The sequence below is a fragment of the Myxine glutinosa genome, chromosome 7 (assembly GCF_964187855.1).
Source record: "Myxine glutinosa chromosome 7, kmMyxGlut1.1, whole genome shotgun sequence".
Classification (NCBI taxonomy): domain Eukaryota; kingdom Metazoa; phylum Chordata; class Myxini; order Myxiniformes; family Myxinidae; genus Myxine; species Myxine glutinosa.
This window is the reverse complement of record NC_136267.1, coordinates 138,175,410-138,198,140: the sequence shown is the minus strand read 5'-3', so window position 1 is coordinate 138,198,140 and position 22,731 is coordinate 138,175,410. Positions and strand designations below refer to the sequence as shown.

The 22,731-nt window shown below is 44.4% G+C and overlaps 1 protein-coding gene across 2 annotated transcripts in view; it reads right to left on the bottom strand.

Annotated features, from left to right (window-relative positions):
- Positions 1-22,731, bottom strand: part of ZFC3H1 (zinc finger C3H1-type containing) — a 126,120-nt gene that overhangs the window by 35,509 nt on the left and 67,880 nt on the right. For both annotated transcript variants that reach the window (XM_078782334.1, XM_078782335.1), the window contains 9 exons: positions 21,650-21,748; positions 20,615-20,770; positions 19,416-19,602; positions 15,745-15,931; positions 13,970-14,161; positions 9,565-9,808; positions 9,233-9,344; positions 8,737-8,935; positions 4,584-4,681 (listed from right to left, as the gene is read on the bottom strand). In XM_078782334.1, coding sequence (XP_078638460.1) covers positions 4,584-4,681; positions 8,737-8,935; positions 9,233-9,344; positions 9,565-9,808; positions 13,970-14,161; positions 15,745-15,931; positions 19,416-19,602; positions 20,615-20,770; positions 21,650-21,748 — 1,474 coding nt within the window. The remainder of the gene's footprint in view (positions 1-4,583; positions 4,682-8,736; positions 8,936-9,232; positions 9,345-9,564; positions 9,809-13,969; positions 14,162-15,744; positions 15,932-19,415; positions 19,603-20,614; positions 20,771-21,649; positions 21,749-22,731) is intronic.

Here is a 22,731-nt window from a genome sequence, read left to right as displayed (position 1 = left end):
TCTGTATTAGTGGAAAACAACTGCTGCACGTCTACAAAAGTTATTGCCGCTTCCCCTGGAGATGGTCCGTCAACTCGACAATGCTGTTTGTCATTTAGTGGTGGCTTTATGAAATTCCGGCATGAAAAAGCATGCTATTGTTCGGCAGTATGGCATCACTCAAGGTCAGGTGTCAAAGATCCTGAAACGAAATGCTCAGAGGGGTGCCCCTACTCCAATACCGAGGTCAGGACGTCCCCGCAGAACCACAAGGAGGGAGGATCGCCAGCTGCACCGGTTAGTCCGCAATGGCCGTACCAAGTCAGCTAATCGGCTTAGGGCTGAGTGGCAGCAACTGACAAATGTGCCTGTATCCAGAAGGCTAGTCAGCCAACGACTGGTTCAAGCAGGCTATCGTGCCAGGCGTCCCCTGAGAAAGCCACGTCTGATCAGACAACACCGCCAGCACCGATTGCAGTGGGCCAGAGAGCATCGTCAATGGCAGCCAGGACACTGGAATCACGTGATCTTCAGTGACAAGTCTAGATTTCTGGTCTATCGTCAATATGGCCGCGCCCGAGTGTGCAGACAAGTGCATGAAGCCTACAACGAAGATTGTATAGTGCCACGAGTCCAAGCTGGAGGTGGTCGGGTGACCGTTTGGGCTGCTTTTCATGCAGGGGGCAAAACTGACCTGGTTGTTCTGAATGGAAACGTGAACCAGTTCAAGCACAGGGCCATTCTGGAAGAAACATTGCTTCCATTTGTTCGTGCAGCCTTTCGAGGAAACTTTGTCTTCCAAGATGACAATGCACGGCCTCATCGTGCTCGCATGATCCAACACTTTTTTGCTGACCGTGGTGTAGAGCATATGGAGTGGCCTGCCATGTCCCCGGATATGAATCCGATAGAGAACTTGTGGGCAGAATTAACGCGTCAAATCGACAACTTGGACCAGCAGCCTGCCTCTGTGCGTGAATTGCAGCAGGCTATTGTAACTGCATGGCAAGCGATTCCTGTCCAAACCTTGGCAAATCTCGTGTGAACAGCATGCCTCAACGTGTACGTGCTCTCCTGAATGCTCATGGGGGTTACACGAAGTACTGAACTGTAATTTTCCTGTCCGTAATCCCAGTCGTAATTTTACTTTTGTTAAAAACATTTTTTTGGCTAATGTGCAAAATAAACAGATACTTCTGGAAAACGCACAGAAGTTTAACACAGTACTGTCCGTGAATTGAGTTCGATATCAGTTTACATCACTTTCAAGGATCAATTTATTTGCTTCGAAATGTCAAATGTGGTTTTTGTTTCTTTTAAAGGTCACATTAACAAAATCTAGAATAATTTCAACATAATTCCAATGAACTTTTGGTTCGAAGTCATCTTGAAAAGTAAGTTCACCCCCACAAAAAAAATATTCCATATTAAATGCCAAGTCTATATATACTGAAACGCAAAAGAAACTTACCACCTTTGAAACCTTTAAATATCAACAATAACACTGCGTGTAGTAAATGTGTGAATTTATTGGTGGACAATAGTGTCCTCACTGTCAGACAAAATGGTCACGGATGGTCACTTGAACCTTCAATGGTCACTTCATAGCACAGCTGTTGAACAGCCGTTTTGACTGTCAGTGATTAGCCAAGGGGTACGGGATGATTTTAATGAGCTGCACGTGATGTCTTGATATTGGCTTTCAAAAGGCCAGTGCAAAATGGGCATTTTGACCGAAAAATTTGACCATTTTGACCATTTTGACCAACTTCAAAAAGACCGAAAACGCAAAAGAAACTTACCACTTGTTTGAAATGTAATAAAATTGTAACAGTTCAAAATAAAACAAACCAACAATTGCTAATTGAAACATTGGCATTTTATTGATGACATGTCAAGTTTTTGACCAAGATACACCATCTCATCAGTTTGTTCTACAGTATAGAACAGCACAGGGTGCAATGTCAGTCCCCTTTCAATAGCGTGTGTGGCCACCATTGTTTTGGATACAGGCAGTGCATCGTCGGCGTATACTGCCTACCAGTCTTTGGATGGATTGCTGCTGGATTCTGTCCCACTCAGTCCTCAATGTCTGAAGCAGCTCTGCCCGTGTCCTGGCCCTGCCAACTACGCGTCTCCAAAGCTCACCCCACAGGTGCTCTATGGGATTCAGGTCAGGGGACAGCGCAGGCCACTGCATGGTGTTGATGTTCTCGCCTTGGAGAAATGCAGTGGTAAAGCGAGCAGCATGGGACAAGCGTTGTCATGCTGAAAGGTTCTCAGTTCTGGGTGGTCTAGCAGGAATGGCAGCAGATGAGGTCGCAGGATGTTATCCACATACCGCTGGGCGTTAAGATTCCCATCCACAACCACCAGTGGCATCCTGTACCGGCCTGATATGGCGGCCCACACCATCACACTTGGGCCACCCCACCTGTTGGCTTGACGCACGCAACAATCGGCATATCGCTCACCAGTTCTTCTCCAGACATGCTCATGCTCATCAGGACTGTCCACACAGAACCTTGACTCATCGCTGAAAGCGACCTCGTTCCACTGCGCCAAGGTCCACCGCTGATGCTGCTGGCACCATCTCTGTCGGTTGCGGCGATGGGCAGCCGTCATCACGGGGCCTCTGTATGGTCTTCTGGCAGTCAGACCATAGTCATGCAGTCGTCTTCGTGCAGTATCATTGGAGATCCGTGGGTTTGCACGCCCCGGAGTTTCTGCCGCAGTGCGGGATGCTGGACGGAATCGATCCCGCAGGTGACTTCGGACCATCTGCCTGTCCTGCCTTGCAGTGGTGACTCGGCCTCCCTGATCGAGGTCTGTCATCTGCAGAGTTGTGGAGGGTGTCTCTGTCCACCAGGGCCGATATCGTCTGGTGTGAACAGCCAAGGCGACGTGCCACCTCACGGTAGCTCAGTCCGCCTTGCAGCATGCCCAGGGCACGCTGCCGTTGATCCCTTGACAATCGTGGCATGTTGATTGAAATGCCCATTTTGCACTGGCCTTTTTAAAGCCAATATCAAGACATCACGTGCAGCTCATTAAAATCATCCCGTACCCCTTGGCTAATCACTGACAGTCAAAACGGCTGTTCAACAGCTGTGCTATGAAGTGACCATTGAAGGTTCAAGTGACCATCCGTGACCGTTTTGTTTGACAGTGAGGACACTATTGTCCACAAATAAGTTCCCACATTTACTACACGCAGTGTTATTGTTGATATTCAAAGGTTTCAAAGGTGGTAAGTTTCTTTTGCGTTTAAGTATATATATATTGGTATATTCCATGTTTATTGCTGGCTGCCGCCGGCTTTCCTCAATATTTTCTCGAAGTCAACAAACAAAACGACCCTTTTCCCATCGGCCATTGGTATCCACTATTGCGGTTTAACTATCGTGGCATTTTCCAGGAACGCAACCACCATGATATTTGAGGGTTTACTGTATTGGGAGTTTAAAATTCCAGTGAATCCAAGGGAGACAGACTGATGTGATGCTGGTGCACCAGCCCATATGGAAGAGCAGCACTTAATTGTGATTTCAATCAGGCTGGGTGAGCATTTTTGATTTTTCAACGCATGCCTTGGAACGTTGGAGGATGCCCCGTCAGTGGCTGGCTTTGTAGGACAGCTTTGCTATATGATCAGCCCAGGACAGTACATGGCTGATGGTGAGGCCTAGAAGTGTTAGGCCTCACCATTTTAGTCACTGGAACTAAAATTCCAGTGAATCCAAGGGAGACAGACTGATGTGATGCTGGTGCACCAGCCCATATGGAAGAGCAGCACTTTATTGTGATTTCAATCAGGCTGGGTGAGCATTTTTGATTTTTCAACGCATGCCTTGGAACGTTGGAGGATGCCCCGTCAGTGGCTGGCTTTGTAGGACAGCTTTGCTATATGATCAGCCCAGGACAGTACATGGCTGATGGTGAGGCCTAGAAGTTAGAGTGGCTGACCATGGAAATAGATACTTTGGTTTGTTTGTTGATCCTTCCAGTGCAAAAAGGCAAGACTGAGAGACTTGTTACATTTGTCAGATGAACAACTTATCAAATCCAGATCAGCAGATCAGTGATGCAGCTGCCATTTGCCAGTCAGTGGAATGGGAGTACTAATCATCATCATCATCTGTTCCGAGCAAATTCGGGTATGGGGGTACGACTACTGTACAACAGAACATGGAATAATCTGCAACTAGGAAGAGGGCTTTCCAGAGCATCGGAGAGGTCGTTTCTGTAAATGAGGAAAAAGGTTGGACTCAATAAGCTGTGCCTTGGGGCACTGCAGCCTCCACTAGTTGAAAGGAGAGGATTTTATGGAGGAAGTCAGATATCATGGAATGAAGGGGAAAGGAAAACCTTGCCAGTTTTCAATGCTTGCCATTCCACCTCCGTAACACCTTCAACTATTAACAGTACTAAAAAGCTGCAACTTCGAGTATATAATAATCGTTTTTTACAGAAAGGTATGGAGAGAAACAGTCAAGGAGCAAATGCATTCAGATGGCAAAACAAGTGGACAGCTGACGATAGAGCGATTACAAACTTGAGTTTCTCAATCACAACATTACGATGTAGAATCTTTGATTATGTACCTGTACAAGTTTCCAGTTTGGCAGGTTTCTGAGGGAATTGGCACGTACAAAGACTCGATAAAAACCCGTAATACTTCCGCAGACTCCTCTATCCGCTCCTGAAAACAGCAACAGCAGTATTGTTAAGCTTGCCTCAATTAAAATAGCCATCTCTTACAGTCATGGCCAAAAATATTGTCACCTTTGCACTTTTTTCAAATAACTCACAATTTTCTCCAAAAAGAAGATGATTGACAAGTATTTTGTCTCCACAATTCTTTATTTCACTGTTAATATTACAGAACCTTTGTGTTTGATTCAGAACTTAATATATCCTTTTAAATCGGAAAAAAAAGAAATTGCATTGACAAAATTATTGACACCCTAGACTTAATATTTAGTAGCACACACAAAACACACCTTTGGACAAAATAACTGCAGTCAAGCACTTCCTACACCTCTCTACTGGCAGTTTGGCCCACTCTTCTTGTGCAAACTGCTCCAGTTCTCCCAGATTTGAGGGATGCCTTCTCCCAACTGCTGTTTTCAGATCTCCCCATGATCTGGTTTCATTGCTGGCCACTTCAGAACAGTCCAGCGTTTTGTCTTGAACCATTCCTGGGTGATTTTTGAAGTGTGTTTGGGGTCATTGTCCTGCTGCAAGACCCATGACCTTCGACGGTGACCCAGCTTTCTGACACTGGGTTGGACATTGCGCTCCAAAATGCCTTGGTAATCTCCTGATTTCATAATGCCATGCACACATTCAAGGCACGCAGTGCCAGAGGCAACACAGCAAACCCCAAAACATCACTGAGCCTCCTCCATGTTTGACTGTAACTCCCTCACTTCTTTTCTTTGGTGTTCTTTGGTGGGAAGGTGTTCTTTTCTTTGAAGGCTTCATTTTGTTTTCTGTAAACATTGAGATGATGTGTTTTACAAAAAGCTCTAATTTGGTCTCATCTGTCCACAGAAGGATTTTGTCTTGTTCAGGTGTGTTTTGGAAAATTCAAGTCGGGCTTTCTTACGTCTCTCTCAGCAGTGGGGTCCTCCTGGGTCTCCTACCGTAGAACCCCCCCTTTCATGGAATTGGCGACAGATGGTGTGAGCTGAAACTGTCGTACCTTGTGTCTGAAGGTCAGTTTTAATCTGTTTGGCAGTTGATTGAGGTGCTTTCTCCACCATTTGAACAATCCTTAGCTGCAATGTTCGATCAAGTTTTCTCTTCATCAAGTTTTCATATGTTACCACCTTTAATATCAACTATAATACAAGTCACCTGTTTGTGACATTTAAAATAGGGCGATTTACCTACTAAACATTATGCATTCGTAAAAACAACATGAAATTTGTAAGTAATCAAAGGTGGGTGGTGACCAAATACAACTCGATGTTTGTTTATATGGTCATTGGCTTCAAATTCTGTAGTCCTGCCACAGATTGTTGGTTGGACCATCCTTCACTGTTTCAAACTGTATCAAATATACATGGTAACGGAATTACGCTTATGACGATTAAATACACTACTTTACAATGCATTATATTCCATATTTAGCCAAAATCAATGCAGCTGACATTTTGATCCTGAAACATTACATACACACACATCAACACTATTTTTCATCTTATCTAACATATATCATAAACCTATGCAGGCATGAGGATGAACTCATGTGGAAAACATTGCGATTGTGTCGCCAACATGCCTCTGCAAAGTCTCACACCAGGTAGATGTCCTCGTTCACTATCCTAAAAACAAAGTTTGATTTAAATCCCTTCAGCTGTTTTCAAGTTTCACATTTTCACCAGCCATGACAGGTTTCACATCGATCGGTGAAGCAGTTTCAGAGAAGGAGTTTTTTTTAAATATCGGCTTTCAAGCTATTATGGCTGCCATACCACATGGCATATGACCTTAAAAATGTACACTCTGCATACAGTGCATTCGGAAAGTATTCAGACCCCTTCACGTTTTTCACATTTTGTTATGTTGCAGCCTTATGCTAAAATCGTTTAAATTCATTTTTTCCCTCATCAACCGACACTCAATACCCCATAATGACAAAGAGAAAACAGGATTTTAGAACGTTTTGCAAATTTATTAAAAAGAAAAAAACTGATATCACATTTACATAAGCATTCAGACCCTTTGCTATGACACTTGAAATTTAGCTCAGGTACCTCCCATTTCTCTTGATCATCTTTGAGATGTTTCTACACCTTGATTGGAGTCCACCTGTGGTAAATTCAATTGATTGGACTTAATTGGGAAAGGCACACACCTGTCTATATAAGGTCTCACAGCTGACAATGCATATCAGAGCAAAAACCAAGCCATGAGGTCGAAGGAACTGCCTGCAGAGCTCAGACAGGATTGTGTCGAGGCACAGATCTGGGAAGCCGACAAAAAAATCTCTGCTATATTGAAGGTTCCCAAGAGCACAGTGGCCTCCATAATTCTTAAATGGAAGAAGTTTGGAACAACCAGGACTCTTCCTAGAACTGGCCGCCCGGCCAAACTGAGCAATCGGGGGAGAAGGGCCTTGGTAAGAGAGGTGACCAAGAACCCGATGGTCACTCTGGCTGACCTCCAGAGAACCTGTGTGGAGATGGGAGAAACTTCCAGAAGGACAACCATCACTGCAACACCACCGATCTGGGCTTTATGGCAGAATGGCCAGACGGAAGATAAAACAGTTCAATCTTGGTTTCATCAGACCACAGAATCTTGTTTCTCACAGTCTGAGAGTCCTTTAGGTGCTTTTTTGCAAACTCCATGCGGGCTTTCATGTGTCTTTCACTGAGGAGAGGCTTCCGTTGTCGTCCGGGCAGGCGGTATTGTCGTCCGGGCGTCCGTCAACTTTTGGTTTCCGTCAATTTCAAGGAGAACAGCTGTGTAGCTGTTTGAGGTAATGGAGGGGGAACAAACACCAGAAACAGATTTGACCAGATACCACCAGGATTTGGAAGAGGGAGACAGGTTTGAGAGTTCACTCTTGAGAGTAGAGAGATATTGTTTCCTGGCTCTCCTGAGGGTAGACACACTTGTTCCTGGCTTTGTGAAAGGAAATGAGATTGCCTTCCGTTGGATTTGCCTTTCAGGAGGTGAAGGCAAGTTGTTTCAGGAACCATTGTTCTGTTTATCATCATTGTTGGTACCAACACCATTCTCATCGCTTTTGTCATATTTATCTTGGCTACTTGCAACTCATGGCAGAGAAAGATAATCATTTGTTGTGGATTAAATTCAAAGATACTCGACGATTTGCTGGATGTCCACGGATTTTACAGATTGACACTTGACTTTGAGATGATCATGTGCTCTCAGTCTGAAGACAACATATGGCAGACTAATTACTGGTCTCTGTTGGTTAAACAAAGAAAGCCCTCATGACTGACACCCTGTGGTTGTATAATAAACACACAAGCAACTACGACAACTACATAGCCTCAGAAATAAGTAGTTGTAATTCCGTTACCAATGCAATTCCGTTACCAACGTTTTGATAGGATTAAATAAAGATATTTCAGATGTTGGTATTTGAGGCTTTAAGTAGGAAGATGAAGGAAGATAATTTACAATTATATTATAGTTCAGCAACAAATAAGCTCAGGAGAAAAACGTATTTCAAATTTTGGTAATGGAATTACAGCAAAAAATGTCAAATTTGGTCATTCTCCTATGCAAATACCAGATCCAGTTGTGGATAGTTCTTCATAAGATAAGATTCCCGGGTATAACCCTGTAAAATTTACAAGTATATCGAGGAATAAGTTCTTGATTCAAGGGCTTATTGAATTTTGTAAGATTCAGTCATGGTTCCCATACTTCAAGCCCAAACAGTCTCCAAATTTCAAATTAAATTTTCATGCAAACCAATGAAGCCATTAAAAAATTGTTTTCTGTTCCTTGTTAAGTCGACTTTTGTTCACACAAGACATGGGATTTCATAAACTTTTAAATTCGCTTTTTTTGTCCTCTGCCATGCAGAATTGCCCAACAACCAAGTTTGGTGAATTTCTGCCCAACCGATTAGGAGATAGCATGATGGGTGGCAAATGGACAGGCCGGGAGCCGGTTACAATATCCTTCCGGTTTTTTTTTTGTTTGATTTTTTAATGTGGGGATAATGATAACATTTACAAGAAAACCAGACTAGTTCTCAGTTCTCACCACAGAGAAGAGGAAACGAGCCGTGTAGTAAGCAAGCCTTGGATCACTTGGCGTTTTCTGCCAGGCCTCTAGCCATGCCTCTGCCGCAGAGTCCCCATCTCCGATGGCAACTAGGACCTCAACCCTTAGTTCCACAGCAGCCATTGAAGCGGGACAGGCATTGCATGCACGCATGCACACTTCAGAGGCCTCATCCTGCCTAGGATAGAAAGCAAAGTTTGAGAGAAGTTTTAGCTCAAAAGGTTTTGCTGTCCGAACCAACTTGAGGAAGAGTACTCTTGTATTGAGGAAAGGCACAGGAAGAATCATATAAAACACGAACGAACGAACGAACAAACACACGCACGCACGCACACCCTCAGGAGGCAAGCAGTGACAAATCTCACAGTCCTGCTGCCCAACATTACCCATTAGAGTTAATGATACGAAACTGACATTTAAAAATAAAAAATAAAAACCTTTTATCAAAGGACAAAGGATCACGTTAAGAAAATACCGAGAACAGAGTAGTAGTAGTCGTGCCATGTTGCGATAGATGGCAACAAAAGGGTCTTCCCCCTCATCACCCCCACTAATGCTCTCAGCATCTTGGCAGGAAGTGAGAGCTTCTGAAATGACAAACAAAAGTGGATGAATGTTGCATAGGCATTACCAAATCATCCCTCATCTTCAAAACAAGGCAAATGGTCAAAAATGAAAATTGCATGAGAGAATGACATGAAGACAAGGTGAGGAGGTACAGATGAGGGAAATACGATCGGACGGAGTGGAGTGGGGGTGGGTGAAGGAAAGAAGATGAGAGAAGCAGACTCTTCGAAGTACCCCCACCATTCAGCAGTGCCAGCAAGGTATCAGGTGCAGTGTACAGGTCAACAACTTTGTTCCACGGGATGAGCGGCAACTTGGAACAAATCAGGTGCCCAGGAATTGGCGCCATGGGATCGTGAATGCCTTCGGGAAGGCGGTTAAATTCCACGATGTGCAGATAGGAGAGCCAGGCGAGCGCACGGTCATGCCGGGATAACCACATTGCCACACAGTTGTGGCGTTTGCTCCCGACCTTTAAAGCTTCCTAGAAATAATGTGTCGTACAACAATTTTCAGATACCACAAATGCTTGTTAATATTACCACAGACAAGTAAACAGCAAAAAACAACCACTATCTGAATATATGAACTTGCAATTGAAGACAGATATGCTAGAAGCGGAGAACTACAAATAGTGTGAATAGTGGTGGGACATTTTCCAAACAAACCCACTATTGTGGTGACTTTGAAACTAGAACTTACAAGCCTCAACAGGGTCCCAGTATATCATGCAAAGTACAATGTCATTTGGGTGGAGGGCACATTTTTATTTTTAATCCTACTACAGGGTGATTGTTTTTTTTAAATCTGAGAACCCTAAATAATTCCCACACACTAAAAATTAAACCAGTTAGGAACCAAATATTTTGTGTAAATGTAGCCTAATTCGACACAAAGACGTGGCATGATCCACACAATTGATTAACTTAAATTAAGCGTTTAAAGTGTCCACCACCATGTTGCAGACACAATTTCATTATTTGCAGCATGCTCTCCGACATAGAGTGCAGCATTTCTTGGGGAATATTGCTTATTGTGTCACAGATTATTGCTTTTAATTCACCAAGAGTGTGTGGATTTGTAGCGTACACTATATCCTTCAAATATCGCGTCTTTGGGCTTCTTGAAAAGCGCTATATAAAATAAATGTATTATTATTATTATTATATCCCCACAAAAATTAATCTGGTGATGCAAGATCTGGGGATTGAGGAGGCCATCATGACATGGACATTACACAGTCACCATAGAGTAGCGTAATTTCGTTCATGCTGTATCGCAAAAAGTGTGACTCATGACAGCATATTGCTTAAACCATCCTCGGTTGATTGTCTTCTGTAAGGTGCCCAAGAAACTCATGGATTATGTTGATGTAACGCTCTGAGTTTACTGTTTCGGAGAAGAAACTTGGGCTAATAATTATTTGCAGACTCACAGCACACCAAACACCAATTGTCACGGAATGTAACGGCCTTTCATGCATTGCAGGTTGTTCACTTTAGCTATAAATGAGTGTTTTGTGAATGTACATGCCAAGAAAGATGAAACCATGCTTCTTCTGCAAAAAAAAAAAATAAAAAAAAAAAAAAAAATCATCCAAAGCATTGTCTTGTTATCTTACCATTCTCTGGAGCCAACCACAGCAGGCTACACGTTTCTCTTTATCTGGCTCCAGTAACTGGTACACTGCATGAATTTTGTAAGGATAAATTTTGAGTGTCTTGACCATCTTCCTTGCACTGGAATATGAACAGTGATCTTGTTGTGCAAATAATCTCAGAGATTTCTCCAGACTTGCTTCCATCCTTTCCCACACTTAATCCACTTTCTCTGGTGTAACAATAGAGAAGCTGATGGAAAACGTGAAAGATGAGGAAGTTGTTGTGGTGGGAGGAGACCTAAATGGCCGTGTGGGAAGTAGCATGGACGATTTTGAAGGAGTTCATGGGGGTTACGGATATGGTGTGAGAAATGGAGAAGGTGAAAGGATTTTGGAGTTTGCTGATGGAGCTGATTTGTTGATTTGTAATACTCAGTTCCAGAAAGAGGATAATAAGCTTGTTACATACACGTCAGGTGGGTCGACGACAACCGTTGACTACCTGCTGGTGTGTAGGCGAGATAGGGAGCACCTCCGGGACACAAACGTGATCCCGGGGGAGGAGGCTTTTTCACCGCACCACTTGGTTATCTGCGACATAAGGGTGAAAGGTGCGAGGAGAGCTCGGCGGGTGAAGTACCAACCGAGAATGAAGGTGTGGAGGTTAAAAGAGGTGACAGTGAGGGAGGCATTAAAAGAGAGGCTGAGTATGGTAGAGGATGATGTGGTTGAGCTTGAAAGTGGTTGGATGTCAATGAAAGATAGTCTGTTGGGAGCCGTTGGTGAGGTATATAGATGGACAAAAGGACCACCAGGGCACTCGGAAACATGGTGGTGGAATGTTGTAGTTGGAAAGAAGATTGACGAGAAGAGGAAGAAGTTCAAGGAGTGGCAGAAGGCGAAGGGTATGGGGGCAGAAAAGGCAGAGCATGGAAGTTATAAAGCAGCCAAGAAGGCTGCAAAGAAAGAGGTAGCAAAGGCGCAGAAGGCATGTAGGAAAATGTTCGGAGAACGCTTGGATTTGGAAGAGGGTCAGAGAGCGGTATTCAGGATTGCAAAGCAGATAGCGAAAGAGAGGTGTGATGTGATGGGGGTGAGTTGCTTGAAGGATGAAGTGGGACAAATCGTTGTGGACCCAGATGGAATTAAAGGTAGAGATGGAAGAGATATATGGAAATACTGTTGAATGCAGAGAATGAATGGGATGGCAACATAGACAGTAACCCAGTTTTAGGACCAGCAGAGAAGATAACCGAGAAGGAAGTTGAGGAGCGATAAAAGCAAAGAAGAGTAGAAAAGCGGGAGGGCCGACGGGAGTTGTGGGAGATATGTTGAAGGCATCGGGAAATTGGGGTGTGAAGAGAATGACAGAGATCTGCAATCTGGTGGTGAAAGAAGGCCGCATTCCAGTGGATTGGGAACTGAGTACCCTCGTCCCTCTATAAAGGGGAAAGGTGACCCTCTGGACTGTGGCTCGTATCGAGCGATACGGTTATTGCAGCATTGCAGCAAAGCGATACGGTTATTATATTGCATAAGAATGAAGGTATTGGAAAGGGTGTTGGAGAGGATGATAAGGAAGAAAGTGAAGATTGAGGAAATGCAGTTTGGATTTATGCCCGGAAGAGGAACGACAGACACGCTTTTTATTGTGAGGCAGTTGCAGGAGAAGTACATGGAGAAGAGGAAGAAGTTGTTTCTTGGGTGTGTTGATCTGGAGAAAGCATTTGATGGGGTTCCACGTGAAGTAGTGACATGGGCATTGAGGAAGTTAGGAGTGGAGGAATGGTTGAGAAGAGTCGTGATGGCAATGTACAAAAGAGCGCGCACAGCTGTAAGGATGAAGGATGGGAACAGAGAGAGGTGAGTTTGAGGTGAAGGTGGGAGTGCATCAGGGGTCGGTACTGAAGAAGTATGGATGGACTGAAGGAGAAGATGAAGTGGAAGGAATGTATTGAGACAAAAGGTCTGAAGGTGAATATCGGAAAAACGAAGGTGATGGCAAGTGGTAAAGCATGTGGTGAGGTGGAAAGAACTGGGAAGTGGCCGTGCGCTGTGTGCAGGAAGGGTGTCGGAGTGAACTCCATTCAATGTACAATGTGCGCTGAGTGGGTTCATCAAAAATGTAGTGGTCTGAAAGGGTCATTAACCAGTGTGGCAGCTACATTCAAGTGTAAGGTGTGCACAGAGGGAGCTGCAGATGGAGGAAATGTTGAGTTGGATCTTGGAGACGGCGTGAAGTTGGAAGGTGTGAAAACATTTTGTTTCCTAGGAGACATGCTGAATGGAGAAGGTGGATCAGACTCGGCAACAGTTGCGAGAGCGAAATGTGCATGGAAGAAGTTTCGGGAACTGAGTGGCGTGCTGATGAGGAGGGGAGTGTCGTTGAAGCTGAAGGGAAAGGTGTATGCTGCATGTGTGAGAAGTGTTATGATTTATGGGAGTGAGACATGGGTAACGAACGTAGAGCAGCAACGAAGGCTGGAAAGGGTGGAAATGTGAATGGTTCGATGGATGTGTGGAGTATCGTTGAGAGAGAGGAAAACAAATGATGAATTGCGAAAGATGACGGGAATAGAGCCTGTGATGGATGCTGTGAAAAACAGTTTGAGATGGTTTGGTCATGTGTTGAGGAAGGATGAAAGTGACTGGTTGAGAAGAGTGATGGAAATTTAGAAGGAAGTTGAGGACGGGGAAGACCGAGAAAGACTTGGCTAAAGATGGTCGAAGAAGAAATGCGGGCGAGGGGATCAACAAGGAGATGCAGAAAATAGGGCAAAATGGAGAAGATTGTCATGGGGACCCCAAGGCTAACCCCCGCTTTTGCAGGGAAAATGGCCTTAAAATGCCTGTTGTTGTTGTTGTTGTTTCTGGCTCAATGACAGAAGACACCATTTGCATTTTTGCTGCCTACATCCCCACCCCGTTTAGAATACCATGCGGGCACAGTCAACTTGCTAGAATACCATGCGGGCACAGTCAACTTGCTAGTATACCTCATACTGTCTTGCACATCCAACACCAAGTACTAAAAAATCAAGTTACCTGGAAGATAGCGAGAGCAGCCTGAAGTCGTCCACTATACATGTGCAGCTGCACACGGTAAAGCAGGGTCTCAAGCAGTCGCCAAGAGCACAACTTTGTATTAGAACCAGCCTCAGCCTCAGTCACCAGGTACTGCTGAAGGCAGGAACTCACAAAGTTCTTCCCTTCAAGAGAGTGCTCCAGTGAAAGGTACTAGATGCAAGGGCATGGTGACATTTCAGCAAAGGAGGGGATTTGAGTGGTTCATTCAAAATACTCCAATGTATAAACATTGCATATTTGTTAACAACCTGAAGAAGACAAAAAAAAAAAAAAAAAAGACAGCAGTATACCAAAATACGATATATTAACTTGCTTGGAAACACCACATCCAGAAAGGAGCAGCAATTCTGCAAGCATGCAACATCTCACGAAACATCAAAACCCAATTTTGGACAACGTAACCCCAGCAACATCCTCCTAGTTGTGGATAGTATGATAGTCGGAGGGCGGTACAAAAGTAATGCCTCTAATTTTTAGGTTATTTCTCCAAAATATTCGATGATATGCCAACACGATAAGCCTGGTATTGGCTTAGTGGTTGGGGTGCTGGCTTGGGATTCTAGGATCCTGAGTTTGAATCCCGGTCGATTGCTGAATTAACGCCGGGGGGGGTTAACTCAGCCTGTCATACTTCTGAGGTCGGCAAATTGAGTACCAGTTCACTGATAATTCCCTGTGTGTCGCAAGAGGCGACCAAACAGAGTTGGCGGCAGGAAGGGCATCCGGCCGTAAAAACATCGCTTCAAAAAGGGGACCACGGTGCCCAAAAAAGGCCAACCCCCGCCCAGCGGGGGGAAATGGCCTCTAAAGGCGGTTCCTTCTTTCTTCCTTTCTCCAAAATATTTGACGAGAAACACGGGTTCTTCCACAGTGAGCGTCATAGCATAACTGAGTGAAAACTGTTTAACGTTACTGCTGGGTCACATGATAAATCACGCGCTGTGTGATTTTGAGGGGGTTTTTTCAGACTGCTGAGGTCGTGGTGGACTGGGTTCGCGTTGTGTGTCCCCGGATGACAGAGGGACCCGAAAGAGGACCGCCCTCACAAAGTACCTCACGTTCGTGGCGCCGAGGAGCGCAACTCCGTGGCCATCTTGCGCGATTCCCACCTGTGGGGCTTCGAGCTTCAATAACCACCAAGCTCCTAAAATTCCTTGTCGAGGCCAAAGGTGAATGCCAGCCGTCTAAAAAACATTTTATTTTCATTATCTTTCCCCTGTTCTCAGTACTGTATTTGTGACTGAGTGGAGACGTCTCACAGTAGGAAATATTAGATTTACCTCACCTTTCATGTTTTTAATCCCTTGATTTACTTAATTGTGTGGCATTTCTCATTCGTTGTGTTTGTTTATTCGTTGTGGGTTCGGGAATAAACCCGTGTGTTTCGTTCAGGTAAGCGCTTTGTTTCCTTCAACCCGCGCACGATGGACCAACCGACAATTCCGGCTCCTCGCCTCGGAATTAAGGACCGTTTCGTCTATTCGTTCAAGGATGGTGTTCATCGGCTACGGACAGGACAATACATACATACTATACTACAGCCTGTAAAATATCATAAAATAAAAACATTTTTGAATTTTTACTTCAAGATGAACATGGCAGCAAGATCATTGGGAACACATGCAATTTTATAGTTGCAAAAATGGTTAATACATGCAGTATCAAGACATCAAATTTGCAAATAAAAGTTTTACAACAGTCTCACAATTCCAAAGTGAATGGTTTGAAGGTACCTGCCACCAAAGTTGATAGCTGGGTGCATACTGCACAGCAACTTCAAACATTTGCTGCACCTCGTGGTGCGAACCTTGAGATGCAAATAGTGCCAAGTAGTGGCTCCACACCTCGGCGCTACTTCGGTTCAGTTCTAGCGCCCGGGATAGTGCATTCAGGGCTGCGGGAAGGCCTTCACTTCCCAAACTGGTAAGGAAATTGTCAAATTAGATGAGGGAGAGGAGAGGGGAATGCTTTATGCAGGTGATATTTTGAAGGTCTTAAAAATAATTATTTCATGAATGAATGATTGATTTAATTCGCTATTTGTATAGGTCTTCTGCTTTCACCAAACATTCTCAGGATCTTCCCACCCCCACAATAAAACCATGCATCACCACCATCCTGCATGACCCATCAACAACAACAACATGCATTTTAAGGCCATTTTCCCTGCTAGAGCGGGGGTTAGCCTTGCGGTCCCCATGACTATCTTCTCCATCTTGCCCTATTTTCTGCATCTCTCCTTGTTAACCCCCTTGCCCGCATTTCTTATTCCACCATCTTTGGCCAAGTCTTTCTCGGTCTTCCCCGTCCTCTACTTCCTTCTACATTCATTTCCATCACTCTTCTCAACCAGTCACTTTCATCCTTCCTCAACACATGACCAAACCATCTCAACCTGTTCCTCTTCACAACATCAATCACAGGCTCTATTCCCATCATTTTTCACAATTCATCATTTGTCTTCCTCTCTCTCAACGATACTCCGCACATCCATCGAACCATTCGCATTTCCACCGTTTCCAACCTTCGTTGCTGCTCTACGTTCATTACCCATGTCTCGCTCCCATAAATCATAACACTTCTCACACATGCAGCATACACCTTTCCCTTCAGCTTCAACGACACTCCCCTCCTCATCAGCACGCCACTCAGTTCCCGAAACGTCTTTCATGCACATCTCACTCTAGCAACCGTTGCCGAATCTGATCCACCTTCTCCATTCAGCATGTCTCCGAGGTAGCAAAATGTTTTCACACCTTCCAGCTTCACGCTGTCTCCAAGATCCAACTCAACATTTCCTCCATCTGCAGCTCCCTCTGTGCACACCTTACATTTGAATGTAGCTGCCACACTGGTCAATGACCCTCTCAGACCACTACATTTTTGATGAACCCACTCAGCGCACATTGTACATTGAATGGAGTTCACTCCGACACCCTTCCTGCACACAGCACAGGGCCACTTCCCAGTTATTTCCACCTCACCACATGCTTTACCGCTTGCCATCACCTTCGTCTTTCCGATATTCACCTTCAGACCTTTTGTCTCCATACATTCCTTCCACTTGTTCATCTTTTCCTTCAGTCCATCCATACTTTCCGCAATCAACACCAGATCATCTGCATACAACAACTCCCACAGTAAACCCTCCTTTACGTTCTGAGCCAGCACCTCCATCACAGCTACAAATAGTAGTGGACTTGGTACCGACCCCTGATGCACTCCCACCTTCACCTCAAACTCACCACTGTTCCCGTCCTTCATCCTTACAGCTGTGCGCACTCTTTTGTACATTGCCATCACTACTCTGATCAACCATTCCTCCACTCCTAACTTCCTCATTGCCCATGTCAATACTTTGCGTGGAACCGTATTGAATGCTTTCTCCAGATCAACAAACCCAAGAAACAACTTCTTCCTCTTCTCCATGTACTTCTCCTGCAACTGCCTCACAATAAAAAGCACGTCTGTCGTTCCTCTTCCTGGCATAAATCCAAACTGCATTTCGTCGATCTTCACTTTCTTCCTTATCCTCCTCTCCAACACCCTTTCCAATACCTTCATTCAATGCTCCAATAACTTTATCGCTCGGTACGAGCCACACTCGAGAGGGTCACCTTTCCCCTTGTATAGAGGGACGAGGGTACTCAGTTCCCAATCCACTGAAATGCGGCCTTCTTTCACCGCCAGATTACAGATCTCTGTCATTCTCTTCACACCCCAACTTCCTGCTGCCTTCAACATATCTCCCACAACTCCTGGCGGCCCTCCCGCTTTTCTACTCTTCATTGCTTTTATCTCTTCCTCAACTTCCTTCTCAGTTATCTTCTCTGCCGGTCCTAAAACGGAGTTACTCTCCATGTTGCCATCCCATTCATTCTCTGTATTCAACAGCATTTCCATATATCTTTTCCATCTTCCTTTAATTCCATCTGGGTCCACAACGATTTGTCCCACTTCATCCTTCAAGCACCTCACCCCCATCACATCACACCTCTTTCGCTATCTGCTTTGCAATCCTGAATACTGCTCTCTGACCCTCTTCCGAATCCAAGCGTTCTCCGAACATTTTCCTACATGCCTCCTGCGCCTTTGCTACCTCTTTCTTTGCAGCCTTCTTGGCTGCCTTATAACTTTCATGCTCTGCTGTTTCTGCTCCCGTACCCTTCGCCTTCTGCCACTCCTTGAACTTCTTCCTCTTCTCCTCAATCCTCTTTCCAACTTCATCATCCCACCACCATGTTTCCGAGTGCCTCGGTGGTCCTTTTGTCCATCCACATACCTCACCAATGGCTCCCAACAGACTAGCTTTCATTGACATCCAACCACTTTCAAGCTCAACCACATCATCCTCTACCCCACTCAGCCTCTCTTTTAATGCCTCCCTTACTGTCACCTCTTTCAACCTCCACACCTTCATTCTCGGTTGGTACTTCACCCGCCGAGCTCTCGGACCTTTCACCCTTATGTCGCAGACAACCAAGTGGTGGTGAAACAGCCTCCTCCCCCGGGATCACCTTTGTGTCCCGGAGGTGCCCCCTATCTCGCCTACGCACCATCAGGTAGTCAACGGTTGTCGTCGACCCACCTGACGTGTATGTAACAAGCTTATTATCCTCTTTCTGGAACTGAGTATTACAAATCAACAAATCAGCTCCATCAGCAAACTCCAAAATCCTTTCCCCTTCTCCATTTCTCACACCATATCCGTAACCCCCATTAACTCCGTCAAAACCATCCATACTCCTTCCCACATGTCCATTTAGGTCTCCTCCTACCACAACAACTTCCTCATCTTTCACGTTTTCCATCAGCTTCTCTATCGCACACCAGAGCTTGTCCTTCTCTTCATCGCTTCGACCACCCTGCGGAGCATATCCCGAGATGACGTTCACCAAGAGCTTTCCAATCATCATTTTCACCATCACCAACCTATCACTCACTCTTGTCACACTCACCACACTGTCTACAAACTCCTCAGAAAACAGGACACCAACACCATTCACGCCCTCCGGGCACCCTTACCACACAAACTTGTATTTCTGTCCCTGCCTACCCTTCACCATTCTCACAGCACTTCCCTTCCATCTCGTCTCTTGCACACAACATATGTCCACTCTTCTTCTGACCAATACTTCCACCACTTCTCCTGATCTCCCTGTCATTGTCCCTACATTCCATGTCCCAAACCTCAGAAACCGCATGACCCATCATTCAGTGCATATATCTAACTCTGATGAAATAAGTAACAAAAACCTATCACGGATGGACAGACACACGGACGGACAACCCAAAAACAATGCCTCTGGCTCCTTCATCAGAGAAGGCATATAAACAAACCCAACACTGATATAGATCAAACACCCGATTAATAAATCAAAAAAACCACCAGATATTTACCCACCAATCATCCTTGCCCAGGTAACAGCATGCCAGCCTGAGCCACAACTTGGTATCGTTAGGAGACTCCAACACGGCAGACTCCAGCGTTGCAGCATCATCTGACCCACTGAAGAAGTACCGCGCATCCCTCTCACCAGCGCAAGCTTCTGCCAGAAGCATCGTCAGCTCTGGCAAGCCTGGCTGTCCATCTGCACAGTGGCGTCAAGAGACCAGACCACACTTAAGGTCCAGTCCGCAAAGATGCAAACATCAACTTTGTTTTCAAGTAATTCTAACTCTTCAGGATAAGTTCACCATTGTTGTGGTATCAGAGATGTTTATCCATTAGAAGACATCGAAATTAGCCCTCAGAGTGCGCGGCAAATTTGATTGGTTGAAACGGCATAAATTGCACAAGTACTGCTAAACTTGAGGTTTTTGGAAGTGCAAACAAGGCAATTTGTGTTCTACAGTTTTCAAATATATATTTCAATTGAAATAAAAGTACAAGGCTGTATTAAAGAAATACAGAAATACAAGGCTGTATTAAAGGCTGTAAAAAAAAAAAATTAAAAATGAAATAAAGTTGGAAGGCTTATAAAGGCTCAAAACGATTGCATTGGAATTAATCGCCAATGATGCAGCATCTTTTGCACCACCATATTTAACACGTTACATTAATCATTTGTGCCTGTTTGTGTCCTTTATGGCATCCTTCAACACAGTTTCCTGTTTGGAATGATTTTTTTTTTGACTGCCACACAGACTGAAGCGATGGCTTTACCATGCTGTGCGCATATGCGCACTTGGGACGAGACACTGTACAATTTGCCAAACTCCAAGCCAATACACTGGTAAAACTGCAGGTTTGTGTTCTGATTCATGTTCCAGTGTTCAAAAATGTACAATTCAATTGTAATAAAGTAGTCCCTCGATCATAGCCTGACAGACAGAGTGAACAATTTGCTTAACCCCCGCTTTGTGCTATACATGTGGGATAATGAGTGTTATGGAGGCGAAATGAGACAAGTTGGACGACAATATGGTGCCCTGCCGGCTCGAAAAAAAAACAAAAAACAATGTGATGCCACTTCCCCCAAAACTCATTGGATGTTTATCTCATCTGCATGTCAGTGTATGTGTGTATCTCCATGTGTCAGCTCCATTATGAGCTTTAGATCTTGTATAAAAATAAAAAGCTCAAGTTGAATCAAATCTCACCTTTTGGTGCTTTATTCTTCATGCCCTCTGCAATACTAGCCCATTGTCTCTCATCGTCCTCATCCTCAGTTTTGTCATCGCTGCTTTCGGGCACCATCTCCCGGTTAACCAGTGGCCGCCACATTCGCCGTTCCTTCATAGTGGTGTGTGGTGGTTCTGGGAATAATATTTTGTTTTTCAAATAATCATCAAAGCCTTGACCAAGTTGCATATTGTTGTGATGACACCAACACAGACAGGTATGGCATTCAAAGAATGACACCAAACATATTCAAGTTTTTTGTCAAATGGCGAGTAGCATTACGGCATTGAAATTTTAACCTCTTATTCATTAGTAGAACATTATTGACCCAAATAGAAATGTCTATGATTAGACTGTTCTCCCAGAAATGACCAAAGGACTAACCTTACAGATTACTTAAGTCGGATTACTTTGGATTCAATTCTGTCCAGTAATTATGTGAAGCTAGAACCTCCCCAGATGTGAGAGCAGTACTCTATACAAGGACAAATCAATCCTTTATATAGTTGAAGCAACTGTTGAGAGGAGAAGAACCGAAGAATCTTCGACATCTGAACAGGACTCCTAGTTTATTAAAGGCAGACTTGGCTATTTGCGTGGTGTGGATTCCACGATGAATTTGATGTTAGGGTAATACCTAGTAGGTTTATTGTATCACATGGTGTAATGGCAGAGCTTTCATCAGAGAAAAGAGCTTGGAAAGAAACGAGTTCAAAGGAAAATGCCAACCACCACAGAAAGCAAGAACCTGAAGGCTGGGACGTTAATCCTTCGTAAATGTTTAAGGATGTTAAAAGAATGTTTAAAGCTTTGCTTATGTAATATTTAGAGGTGTCCTTTCATATGAAAAAGGCTGTGTGTGAACCTTTTCCAAAGGCTTGTATTCACCAAATTGGACCGCATAGATTAAATTAGGGTAATAGGTAAATAGCCAGTGACCTCCGCAAACCAAAACAGATAACCCACTCAAATGTCGAGACATCATTTGTACGATAAAGGTTAGTGTCACATACTGTGGTTGAGGCTCTCGTTGACCCTGCTGACCAGCAACACAGCAATGTGGTCATCACTCACACGCTCTTTCCCTCCAAACAGCTGTTTCACATACCTTGCTAGTGGTCATCAAAAGAGGCACAAAAATCACAATCAACAGAGCAGTTTACTAATCATAAGCAAATTCAATACATTGTTGTTGGTGTGAGGTGGATGGATGGACTGAAGGAAAAGATGAACAAGTGGAAGGAATGTATGGAGACAAAAGGTCTAAAGGTAAATATCAGAAAGACGAAGGTGATGGCAAGTGGTAAAGCATGTGGTGAGGTGGAAAGAACTGGGAAGTGGGCCTTGTGCTGTGTGCAGGAAGGGTGTTGGAGTGAACTCCATTTAATGTACAATGTGCGCTGAGTGGGTTCATCAAAAATGTAGTGGTCTGAGAGGGTCATTAACCAGTGTGGCAGCTACATTCAAGTGTAAGATGCGCATAGAGGGAGCTGCAGATGGAGGAAATGTTGAGTTGGATCTTGGAGATGGCGTGAAGCTGAAAGGTGTGAAAAGATTTCGCTACCTCGGAGACATGCTGAATGGAGAAGGAGGATCAGACTCGGAAACAGTTGCGAGAGTGAGATGTGCATGAAATAAGTTTCGGGAACTGAGTGGCATGCTGACGAGGAGGGGAGTGTCGTTGAAGCTGAAGGGAAAAGTGTATGCTGCATGTGTGAGAAGTGTTATGATTTATGGGAGCGAGACATGGGTAATGAACGTAGAGCAGCAACGAAGGTTGGAAATGCGAAGTATCGTTGAGAGAGGAAGACAAATGATGAATTGCAAAAGATGATGGGAATAGAGCCTGTGATGGATGCTGTGAAGAGAAACAGGTTGAGATGGTTTGGTCATGTGTTAAGGAAGGATGAAAGTGAGTGGCAGAGAAGAGTGATGGAAATGAATGTAGAAGGAAATATAGGATGGGCAAGACTGAGAAAGACTTGGCTAAAGGTGGTGGAAGAAGAAATGCAGGCAAGGGGGTTAACAAGGGGAGATGTAGAAAATAGGGCAAAATGGAGAAGATCGTCATGGGCCCCCACTCTAACAGGGAAAA